Source organism: Physella acuta, unplaced genomic scaffold (genome assembly GCF_028476545.2).
Source record: "Physella acuta isolate Inbredline_101_S28 unplaced genomic scaffold, ASM2847654v3 ptg001147l, whole genome shotgun sequence".
Lineage (NCBI taxonomy): Eukaryota > Metazoa > Mollusca > Gastropoda > Physidae > Physella > Physella acuta.
In genome coordinates, this window is record NW_026732664.1 from 40137 (window position 1) to 53080 (window position 12944).

General features: G+C 40.4%; 1 protein-coding gene across 4 annotated transcripts; it reads left to right on the forward strand.

Annotated features, from left to right (window-relative positions):
• The first annotated feature begins 1801 nt into the window (after window positions 1-1801).
• LOC131956407 (uncharacterized protein C2orf50) lies at window positions 1802-11718 on the forward strand. 4 transcript variants are annotated; one of them, XM_059320830.1, is made up of 5 exons: window positions 1802-1939; window positions 5215-5404; window positions 9771-9920; window positions 10401-10440; window positions 10871-11718. In XM_059320830.1, the coding sequence occupies exons 2-5, from the start codon at window positions 5361-5363 to the stop codon at window positions 11060-11062; spliced, it is 426 nt and encodes a 141-aa protein (XP_059176813.1). In that variant the 5' UTR covers window positions 1802-1939; window positions 5215-5360; the 3' UTR covers window positions 11063-11718. The 4 variants fall into 4 exon arrangements, with proteins under 4 accessions (XP_059176813.1, XP_059176812.1, XP_059176810.1 ...); XM_059320829.1 differs by lacking the exons at window positions 1802-1939; window positions 5215-5404 and adding exons at window positions 6926-7202; window positions 9234-9280; XM_059320827.1 differs by lacking the exons at window positions 1802-1939; window positions 5215-5404 and adding exons at window positions 6926-7196; window positions 9234-9280.
• Window positions 11719-12944: the final 1226 nt, after the last annotated feature.

Consider the following 12944-nt stretch of genomic DNA (forward strand, 5'->3'; position numbering starts at 1 on the left):
CACAAACCACTGCTAGTCTTATCCCCCCACCCCCGGGCCCTCACAAATCGCCTCTTGTCTTACTTCCCCCCCCCCCTCTACACACACTTATACACAGGCTTCGATTGAATAGGTCGGAGATCAATATCTGATTGGTTATTGATACAATCTCAGAGTAACGACGGTGGTCTGTACCACGTGACACGAGTGTACGGGTACCACGTGACACGGGTAAATACATTCTCCCACCTTCTGGTGACACGTAAAAAACGGGGCAGCCCCCCCCCCCCCCCCCCACACACACACCATTTACCATTCAACAAAGGGGCTTAACTCATGTGTGAACAAAATGGTACACGGTTGGTTCGAACAGCGTTTCTCAATTCTTTGTCCATAAACCCAAGATTCATGTACACCATAAACCCAAGCTTTATGTACACCATAAACCCAAGCTTTATGTACACCATAAAGGCAAGCTTTATGTACACCATAAACCCAAGCTTTATGTACACCATAAACGCAAGCTTTATGTACACCATAAACCCAGTACACCATAAACCCAAGCTTTATGTACACCATAAACCCAAGCTTTATGTACACCATAAACCCAAGCTTTATGTACACCATAAACCCAAGGACTCCCCAAGCTTCATGTACACCATAAACCCAAGCTTTATGTACACCATAAACGCAAGCTTTATGTACACCATAAACCCAGTACACCATAAACCCAAGCTTTATGTACACCATAAACCCAAGCTTTATGTACACCATAAACCCAAGCTTTATGTACACCATAAACCCAAGCTTTATGTACACCATAAACCCAAGCTTTATGTACACCATAAACCCAAGCTTTATGTACACCATAAACCCAAGCTTTATGTACACCATAAACCCAAGCTTTATGTACACCATAAACCCAAGGACTCCCCAAGCTTCATGTACACCATAAACCCAAGCTTTATGTACACCATAAACGCAAGCTTTATGTACACCATAAACCCAGTACACCATAAACCCAAGCTTTATGTACACCATAAACCCAAGCTTTATGTACACCATAAACCCAAGGACCCCCCAAGCTTCATGTACACCATAAACCCAAGCTTTATGTACACCATAAACCCAAGCTTTATGTACACCATAAACCCAAGCTTTATGTACACCATAAACCCAAGCTTTATGTACACCATAAACCCAAGCTTTATGTACACCATAAACCCAAGCTTTATGTACACCATAAACCCAAGGACCCCCCCCCAAGCTTTATGTACACCATAAACCCAAGCTTTATGTACACCATAAACCCAAGGACCCCCCAAGCTTCATGTACACCATAAACCCAAGCTTTATGTACACCATAAACCCAAGCTTTATGTACACCATAAACTCAAGCTTTATGTACACCATAAACCCAAGCTTTATGTACACCATAAACTCAAGCTTTATGTACACCATAAACCCAAGCTTTATGTACACCATAAACCCAAGCTTTATGTACACCATAAACCCAAGGACCCCCCCCCCAAGCTTTATGTACACCATAAACCCAAGCTTTATGTACACTTTTTCAATTTAAAGCAATTAGCTCAACCTTCAAATAGACACATTTTAATATTAATGTTGAGATATTTTAGACAAGTTGATCATGGATAAGAGCAGAGCCAAAAATCCATGAACTCAGCTGAATTAAGTGCTGGCACTAAGGGCAGGCCTGGCATATAGGAGACATGTTTGATGCAGTTTGAGACCCTGCGGTTCACGGGCTGGTCTTTGGTGAACTGACATGAATTGACATGAATTGAACTGACATGAATTGAACTGGCCCAGGAAATAATTGGGGTGTTCCCTAGGCGGTGGATCAGCACGAGACGAGGCGCCAATCAACCGACGACATAGGACGGCTGTACACGGATTTAGGAGAGGATTTAGATCTGCCGTCATGATTTTATAAAAAGTAAGTATTGATGTCAATGACTAAAATAAAGGAATTATATGACTTTACTTTGTTTACTAGTTCACTACACTATTTATACGGTCACCGTAATTAACTTACTCGTTACACTCTTAAAGCTATGTAGAGGGGGTGGAAGCTAAACGTTATCCTTAAACTCATTGGAAGTTGAATAATCTTCACTGAATAAAATTGAACTTAAATTTAAACGCTACATGTTTGTGTTGCTTTCGCATAATTTTCCGCATTTTTTCTGTACGCTGTTTTTATACGAAATGTCAAAAGGAGATTTTTTTCTCCCCCCTTTAGAATATTTTGGAAATAAGTTAGACAGTTGTCTATAAATAGCTCTGTCCGATACATAACGAGTTAAAAAAAAATTTCTACGAACTGTAAACCTCGCTAATCCATTTTCTCGTATCTCAAATTTTGCTCTTATCTCAAATTTTGCTCTTATCTCAAACTTTGCTCTTATCTCAAATTTTGCTCGTATTTGAAAGTGAAACATTGCTATATAAGTGAAATTTCATTCAAGAAGCTAAATCTAACATACTAAATTAATCCCCTAATCCTAAAACATAACCTAGCCCTAAAACCTAACCCTAGCCCTAAAACCTAACCCTAGCCCTAATCCCTATTATCTCTTAGCAAACTCAGTCAAGTCAGCGAAGCTTATCTAGCCAGACAGATAAGTCACATGTTAATCCGACAGCTCCCCCCCCCCCTAGAATAATGGTCGAACAATAGTAGACATCTAAAACCCCAAAGGGAGATCGATATCGATTACTTTGAATTGATTGATTATTGAATAACGCGTGTAGTTTTAATACAATCAATACGTTCGGCCTGCCAGGGACGAGCACTCCGAAGTTGAAATCTGTTTACAAGTGAATGGGTGCAGCTTGCATGTCTTGATGGGCTTTACGTACTGGGTGCTCATGCAGAAATAGTTTGAAGGCAGAGTTAGTCTTGGGCGAATTATGGGTTATCCTAGGGTCAGCTTTAGGGTTTGGGCTAGGGTCAGCTTTAGGGTTTGGGCTAGGGTCAGCTTTAGGGCTTGGGCTAGGGTCAGCTTTAGGGCTTGGGTAAGGGTCAGCTTTAGGGTTTGGGCTAGGGTCAGCTTTAGGGTTTGGGCTAGGGTCAGCTTTAGGGTTTGGGCTAGGGTCAGCTTTAGGGCTTGGGTAAGGGTCAGCTTTAGGGTTTGGGCTAGGGTCAGCTTTAGGGTTTGGGCTAGGGTCAGCTTTAGGGCTTGGGTAAGGGTACCCATGCACCAAGGTCTCTTAAGGGTGGGGGGAGGAGAGCGGATTTACTGAGCTGTTTGATGACATCTGAAACCTACAACAAATGTTGACAATTACAAAGATTTACAACACAACTTTGTTACATAAAACATACTTTTTTTTTCGGTATTACAAAAATATAAAATATCTTGTATAACAAAAATATACAATATCTTGTATAACAAAAATATACAACAATCTTGTATAACAAAAATATACAACGAATTCGTAGCCGACAAGGTGCCAACGGTAGCGTGTGATTGTTATCGATTCATTGATTGATTCCTTGATCGATTCATTGATTGGCTTGATTGATTTGCTTAAGACAAGAACACATTCATTACCTAGCGTTGGCTCAATTAGAAAACATTGTGGAACTTGGTAAGTACTGGAGTAAGTTTCATTTCTATGTGCTTTCTTATAATTTGTTATACTTATATACATATATATATATATATATATATATATATATATATATATATATATATATATATATATATATATATTTAAATATATTTATATATATATATATATATACATATATATATATATATATATATATATATATATATATATATATATATATATATATATATATATATACATATATATATATATATATATATATATATATATATGTATGTATATATATATATATGTGTTATACACACATATAAAATATACACGTCAACGTGCTCATACAAATACACTTATATATATATATATATATATATATATATATATATATATATATATATATATATATATATATATATATATGTGTGTGTATGTGTGTGTATATATATGTATATATATATAGGTAGGCCTATATAACTTAAATAATCATCCGCTGTAACTACATCTTCTTTGAAATTAACAAAAGTCTACAGCCACACCTGTCCAACGGACTCTGACCATCTCTCTTTATTTGCCCCCACGTACGCCCGGCAGCTCTTGACTCGTCTTCTACTGAAGGTTTTCCTTGGCCGACCTAGTTTCCACGTCTCCTGGGGATTCTAGTCCTCTCGATGTTGTCCTCTCGTTGTTGTCTTCTCGATGTTGTCCTCTCGATATTGTCCTATAGATGTTGTCCTATAGATGTTGTCCTATAGATGTTGTCCTCTCGATGTTGTCCTCTCGATGTTGTCCTTTTGTCCTCTCGATGTTGTCCTATAGATGTTGTCCTCTCGATGTTGTCCTCTCGATGTTGTCCTCTCGATGTTGTCCTCTCGATGTTGTCCTCTCGGTGTTGTCCTCTCGATGTTGTCCTCTCGTTGTTGTCTTCTCGATGTTGTCCTCTCGATGTTGTCCTCTCGATATTGTCCTATAGATGTTGTCCTCTTGTCCTCTCGATGTTGTCCTCTTGTCCTCTCGATGTTGTCCTCTTGTCCTCTCGATGTTGTCCTCTCGTTGTTGTCTTCTCGATGTTGTCCTCTCGATATTGTCCTATAGATGTTGTCCTATAGATGTTGTCCTATAGATGTTGTCCTCTCGATGTTGTCCTCTCGATGTTGTCCTTTTGTCCTCTCGATGTTGTCCTATAGATGTTGTCCTCTCGATGTTGTCCTCTCGATGTTGTCCTCTCGATGTTGTCCTCTCGATGTTGTCCTCTCGGTGTTGTCCTCTCGATGTTGTCCTCTCGTTGTTGTCTTCTCGATGTTGTCCTTTCGATGTTGTCCTCTCGATATTGTCCTATAGATGTTGTCCTATAGATGTTGTCCTATAGATGTTGTCCTATAGATGTTGTCCTATAGATGTTGTCCTCTCGATGTTGTCCTCTCGATGTTGTCCTTTTGTCCTCTCGATGTTGTCCTCTCGATGTTGTCCTATAGATGTTGTCCTCTCGATGTTGTCCTCTCGATGTTGTCCTCTCGATGTTGTCCTCTCGATGTTGTCCTCTCGATGTTGTCCTCTGAATGTTGTACATAAATGTTACATAAGTGTTACATAAATGTTACATAAGTGTTACAGAAATGTCGACCATTTCTTTGTCTCCAGATTTCGTGAACACCAGCGGCCATTCTCCCACCAGCGGCCATCCTCCCACCAGCGGCCATCCTCCCACCAGCGGCCATTCTCCCAACTGCGGCCAGTGTAAAGAGATAACAGATATTTGCTGAGAGAGATCTAGAACATTCGCGAAAATGTCGGGAGATTCCGCTAGTTATATGTTTTCTACCAAGAAAAGGTAAGAAAAACTGACGGGTAACGAAATGGTAAGAAAAACTGACGGATAAAAATAGGGTGTAAAAAAATTGACGTATAATGAAACGATGAGAAACGTAAAGATTGAGATGGTTTCCCTACTTCTATTCATGTCAAAAGTCGGATACAAAATGTCACAGCAAACACATTAAAACTTAACAATCGTATACATTATTTTTACAATCGTCGAAGTAATTGGCATTTAAAAGTGTTTTCTTCTACATAATGTGTTCAATACGTCATTAACCAACAGATTTATTTTCAATCACAATGTTAATACGAATCAGTATAGGACTAGAGCTTTATAAACAAAAGTATGTGTGTCTGTCTTTATGCATTCCTAGATTTTTCAACCGATCGCCATCAAACTTTGGGAAGTTGATAAGAATACTGGGGAGGTGGGATCTCAGGGGTGGGGAGGTGGGATCTCAGGGGTGGGGAGGTGAGATCTCAGGGGTGGGGAGGTGGGATCTCAGGGGTGGGGTCTCAGGGGTGGGATCTCAGGGGTGGGGAGGTGAGATCTCAGGGGTGGGGAGGTGGGATCTCAGGGGAGGGGAGGTGGGATCTCAGGGGTGGGGAGGTGGGATCTCAGGGGTGGGGAGGTGGGATATCAGGGGTGGGGAGGTGGAATCCCAAAGTGGGATGGGGGGGGTGGGTGGGGAGGTAAGGTCTCAGGGGTGGGGAGGTGGGATCTCAGGGGTGGGGAGGTGGGATCTCAGGGGAGGGGAGGTGGGATCTCAGGGGTGGGGAGGTGGGATCTCAGGGGTGGGGAGGTGGGATCTCAGGGGTGGGGAGGTGGGATCTCAGGGGTGGGGAGGTGGGATATCAGGGGTGGGGAGGTGGGATCTCAGGGGTGGGGAGGTGGGATCTCAGGGGTGGGGAGGTGGGATATCAGGGGTGGGGAGGTGGAATCCCAAAGTGGGATGGGGGGGGGGTGGGGAGGTAAGGTCTCAGGGGTGGGGAGGTGGGATCTCAGGGGTGGGGAGGTGGGATCTCAGGGGTGGGGAGGTGGGATCTCGGGGGTGGGGAGGTGGGATCTCAGGGGTGGGGAGGTGGGATCTCAGGGGTGGGGAGGTGGGATCTCAGGGGTGGGGAGGTGGGATCTCGGGGGTGGGGAGGTGGGATCTCGGGGGTGGGGAGGTGGGATCTCGGGGGTGGGGAGGTGGGATCAAACACGGGTAAGACATGAACCCTGATTTGAGGAAAGGTACACGCGTATGAAAATCTTAGCTGTACAGTGCAGGCTCTACGAATACGAAAGTATATTTAAAACTGACGGGTCTGACACGATAATATCCACAAAAGTTCTTCGTTTAATGTAAGAATAGACGCAACAGCAAAAATCAATTTTGAACTAAGTTTCCTTTTCTTAACATGTCGGAAAGGTCGTCTTGTTCTATTTATATCTCCGTGACGAAACAAACATGGAGTATTGACGCGTTGCTATGTAGCAACCAAGATGGCGTCCTGGCGTCCGTAAATAGTGTGAGGGTAACACGGTTGGGGCTTATCTCCCGGCCATGGGTTCGTTCGATCGATTGCTTACTGGCCGAGTAGTGCCGTGTTCAATAGCTGTTGAATTATTTTGTTCGTTCCGTCTGACTTGCCGAGTTATAGATTTTACTGTGTGCTTTAATGTTAGTGAACTTCATAAAGGACCCAGCTAATAGTGCATAGAAATACAGACTTAGGTTGTTGAGAAACTATTTCTATTCAGAGTTAAAGTCTTTGCTTGTGTTATTGTAATTAATTAGACAGCGTTAATTAGCGGACAGGTGTGTGTAAGTTATTTGCATGTGCTCTTAATTTAACGTGCGTTATGAATACAATAGCTGTGTTCACATTGACAGTGTCACATTGACAGTGTCACACTGACAGTGTCACACTGACAGTGTCACATTGACAGTGTCAGACTGAAATATGACAGATTGTAAACGGTGACATGACATCACCAAATGTAAACCTTCAGCACGCAACCAGGGGAGGTAATACAAGTAAACAGACGTCATATCTCCGTTAAGTAAGATTAAGAGGTCATCCATATATGACATCCACATGAGAGGGAGGGGGGGTGTCTAAAAGAATCGACTTTTGTGGACGCGTGGTGACCGGGGGGAGGGGGGTTCATTGTGGACGTCCACATGTTTAATTTATTAACAACTAAATACTTATATTTAAAAAACGCACATAAAATGTAGGTTATAGATTAAACCGGCCGTTGAATGTTCCCAGCACAGAGGGTGAATAAATGTATCAGAAATGTAGGCTAACTGTGAACCACCCGAACTAAGAACAAAACGGTAGATTTTTTTATCGGCAGGGGAGGGGTTGGGGGCAATCACCGCGGCAATGATCCAAAACATATCACGGTATTTCAAGTTTATTTATAATTATTTCAAACAAAAAGCAAAAGTCCAAAAACAACTAGTTCTAGACTCCGATCGTGTAACTAAATCATTCATTTGTGTCAAAGCCTAAGACGAATCAGATCTAGATATTTTTTTTTACAAGCTTTTATTTAACTCACTTCCTCTGTCGTCAGTCTGTCTAGATCGAAACGCCGGAGTGAAAATTCGGACACTTCTACTTGACCGATACGATACAGTTGGAACGTGGGTCAAGACATGAAGACAATGCAATCTGAAATTAAATTTGAATTAATTGGATGCCTAATTACTTTTTTATGAATTAATTAAAATTTGGACCGAATTAATAGGCATGTCTATCTAATCACACCACACGCGTCATCACGTTCAATAGCTGCGCCATCACGTTCAGTAGGCGCGCAATGGTTTTTAGTCATGTAACTCTATTGTAAATAAAAACATGTAAAGTACTGAAAAAAAAATTCATAAAAAAAAACGTTTCAAAAACAAGCTTTTATGTAATAATGCACTAAAATGTAGAAAATAAATTATAGACTACTATTTAAATAGCTATAAAGAAAAGCGTGGGTATCTTCCTTAACATTAGTAAAGGTATCCAATAGATACTAAAGTGACCCACGCTTTTCTTTATAGTTATTTAAATAGTAGTCTATAATTTATTTCCTACATTTTAGTGCATTATTACATAAAAGCTTGTTTTTGAAACGTTTTTTATGAATTTTTTTTTCAAATAAAAAAAACTCAAAATAACCACGTTATAACTAGATATTTAAATAACAGCGTATGTGTAATGTGCTCGAATAGTCAGGTGTGTAGGGCTCACGGTCAGCGTGACTACACCAAAAGCTGGGGGGGGGGGGGGGTAAGGGTTGTTATAGAAACACGTGTTGCGTACAATTGAGTAAATAATGACGTCACGTTAATTAGCAGAAATTACCCTAAACCATATAGTCGTTAATAGCTATTCAGCCACAAATGACATTAAAATATTCGGTCTACGGCATCTCCAATAAATAATGTTAATAATATAAGGTAGAAAAATACTATAAAATACAAAATCAAATGTTTAATATTTAGAAGTTTTTGTTTGGTGTTGACAGAAACATTTAAAATATAGCAAGCGCTTATCTTTTTGGGCCTATTTTTTCGTTTAACTGGACATTTTGTTTAACTGGACATTTTGTTTAACTGGACATTTTGTTTAACTGGACATTTTGTTTAACTGGACATTTTGTTTAACTGGACATTTTGACATTTGTTTAACTGGACATTTTGTTTAACTGGACATTTTGTTTAACTGGACATTTTGTTTAACTGGACATTTTGTTTAACTGTACATTTTGTTTAACTGGACATTTTTAAACTGGACGTGGTCAAAACGTGAACATTGACTTGAACGTGAGAAAAATTTTGTGTTTTGTTCAGATGGAGCGGCACACTTCTGGTGTTTTATTCTCTTACGTCAGCCGAGGGTGAGTGGTCAAACACCCACACACCCACACACACCCACACACCCACACACACCCTCACACATTCACAGTTACGTCAGTCATGTCTGAGTGGTTAAACCCACACACTCACACACACCCAGACACGCACACAGTTACCTCTGTCGAGGGTCAATTCTGGTTGTCGACTAACAGCAACCCCCCCTCCCTCCCCCTTACCCCCCCCTACCCCCCCCCTTCCCAGCCAGTTAAAAGAACTTAACTAACCACACATAAGATTCTGGTCATAACTCACCGCAGTCCCGAAAAAAAACTGATAATACCCCCCACCCCTCCACCCCGACATAAAAGCACTGAGAGCTAATTAGACCTCCAGATAAAAATGTGTACACAAAAATTAGATCTAATTGAAACACTAGCCCCCCCCCCCCCCGCCCCTCCCCCCCCCCCCTTACACACACCAATTCCAGAATACTTTGCCACATTTCTGACGTCATCACGTGATTGGTTTCAGCGCCTACCATGACTCGTGCATACCCAAACCATTCGTACCCCCTCCAGAGCCGGCTAAAAACGCTAAGGACGCCGGGAAATGTGACGTCATCACACAGTCGGTCATCTGGAAGGAGAGTGTCAAGGCTGAGCAAAGGTGTCTGAAAAACTGGTGAGTTTTGGTGGTGTGTGAAAAACTGGTGAGTTTTGGTGGTGTCTGAAAAATTGGTGAGTTTTGGTGTTGTCTGAAAAATTGGTGAGTTTTGGTGGTGTCTGAAAAATTGGTGAGTTTTGGTGGTGTGTGAAAAACTGGTGAGTTTTGGTGGTGTCTGAAAAATTGGTGAATTTTGGTGGTGTCTGAAAAATTGGTGAGTTTTGGGGGTGTCTGAAAAATTGGTGAGTTTTGCTGGTGTCTGAAAAATTGGTGAGTTTTGCTGGTGTCTGAAAAAACTGGTTTCCAAGGAGTATTTGTGTTTAGAGGTTTCTTTTAAATGACAGAGATAAAACACCTGTCATAAAACACCTGTCATAAAACACATGTCATAAAACACATGTCATAAAACACATGTCATAAAACACATGTCATAAAACACATGTCATAAAACACATGTCATAAAACACATGTCATAAAACACTTGCCATTTATCAACAGGGAGGCGAACTGGGGCTTCTTGGCTGACTATGACACAAAGGTAATCAAACTTGTTTGAACGTGTATGGCATCAATCATTCAATAACATAATTAGCAATTACACCAATTAGTAGTTTTGGGCAATAAGTATTAAAATTTAACAAGCATTGTCTTATAGGGGTGTTTTCAATGTGGTCCATTGGGCATAGTGGCCCTTTAGCCCATGTGGCCTTTGTTACATAGTGGCCCAATGACCTTAATGACCCGTGTGACCTAATGACCCGTGTGACCTAATGACCCGTATGACCTATCAACGTCTGTTGATGTACATCTGTTGATGTTTACCTATGAACGTCACCCATGAAACTGACCGGAAGTTTATAAACTTCCTGAGGGTGTTTTGTCTCGTAGACATTAAATGACGTCACGTCCTATATTTGCCCGTCGTCTCTGCTCTTTCGATTTGATCTGATGACGTCATTATTCCACAGGGCAACGCCCGAGAGAAAGAAGAACTGCCTGAAAAGTCCAACATGTTCAGTGACGTCATCCCCAACACAAACTCTGGTAACTATGGCAACCGACTGGGAAAAGAAAGCGGCCAAATGGTTCAGGCACTAGAGACCAGGTTTTTCAGCGACAGCCGCAGACGGAAGTTGCCAGAAGAGATGATCTGCTACTAGTGTCATGTCGTGTCGCTCATGTCATGTCATTGAGTGACACGACTAATATGCCAAAGCTTTTCCTCATATCAAACCTGTGATATCAAAACCTATCAAAACTTATCAAAACCTATCAAAACTTATCAAAACCTATCAAAACTTATCAAAACCTATCAAAACTTATCAAAACCTATTAAAACTTATCAAAACCGATCAAAACTTATCAAAACCTATCAAAACTTATCAAAACCTACTAACTAAACCTACCTGCGAATTATTCAGACATTGATGTAAATAAAATGTATAGACAAATATTTATTGACAACTAAAGAAAATGTGCTAGCATTTACCCACACTCTAACTCTAACCCAAACTTAACTAGCGCGGCCGTCATAGAGAAGATGAAGAAGAAACATTTAGCAAGAAAGCCTGACGTAACCATGTGCAAAACTTGAAGCGGCTGCTCCTGAAGGTTTTTATACTGCTGGCGACATGGCACGCAATCCATGAGAATAATTCGTTGAAAATTTTAAAACCAAACATATCACATCGACATACTACACAACACTAAAACCAAACATTTCATATCTACATACTGCACAATTTAAAAACTGAATTGAATGTTTTCTGTTACTGTCTCATATTGTATTTTTACACACAATAAAAAAAAAACTTTTCATAGTGCTTTACAATTGTATTGTGCGGTAGGTCAAGGTCGGTGTGTAGACTAAATGGGTGAGGTCAAGGTCGATGTGTGTGTGTGTGTGTGTAGAATGAGTGGGTGAGGTCAAGGTGTGTGTGTGTGTGTGTGTGTAGAATGAGTGGGTGAGGTCAAGGTGTGTGTGTGTGTGTGTGTGTGTGTAGACTGAGTGGGTGAGGTCAAAGTCAGTGTGTGTGTGTGTGTGTGTGTGTGTGTGTGTGTGTGTGTGTAGACTGGACGTATAAAGTCATCTCAATAATATACAATGTACAAAATAATTTAGGTAAAAATTTAGTAAAATATAGAAGGAGTGAGTTCCCATAAATTTTCTCGCACATTGGAATGTTACAATAAGAGTCGCGATGGTACTTTAGTAACTTATTATATGGGTTCAAAACTGAGGGGAGGTAACCAAATTAAATCACTTGATACATTGCCATATTTAATAACAGAAGGGGAGATAACAAACTTAAATCACTCGATAGATTACTATATTCAATAACAGAAGGGGAGATAACCAAATTAAATCACTCGATACATTGTTATATTCAATAACAGAAAGGGGGATAACCAAATTAAATCACTCGATACATTGTTATATTTAATAACAGAAAGGGAGATAAACAAATTAAATCACTCGATACATTGTTATATTCAATAACAGAAGGGGAGATAAACAAATTAAATCACTCGATACAATGCTATATTCAATAACAGAAGGGGAGATAACTAGCTTGACGCTATCATCCGACCAGTCTGGTGAGCTGTGGTTCACCCCGAATGTTTACAATCGCGGAGGCGGCCGATCTAGTGAAGGCTATCAGTGGCAGGTAATCACTAAAAAGTAGAAAATGAAACAAATATTTAAAAAAACCTTTCTAGTAGCAAGCGTTTAAATGCACTGAAACAATAGCAAATAAAACCAGTTTGATTTCTGTCATAAAAGCTTTGGTTGCTAAAATATGCAAAAGATTTCATGAAAGAAAGCAAATTAGTTTGTTCTTATTTTCGGTACATTTAAAAGCTAGCTGTTAGAAAAGTTTTTTTGTTTTTTTTTTTTTTAATGGATTTTAATGCCGAATGTTTCGGGTTCGCATCTGGGTTCAAGTTAGTAGCATATCCCTGAGTCCATCCAGCTCTGATGGATACCTAATTCCATATCATCTAGGTAGTGTGAATGATGACAGAATGTAACACTACCTA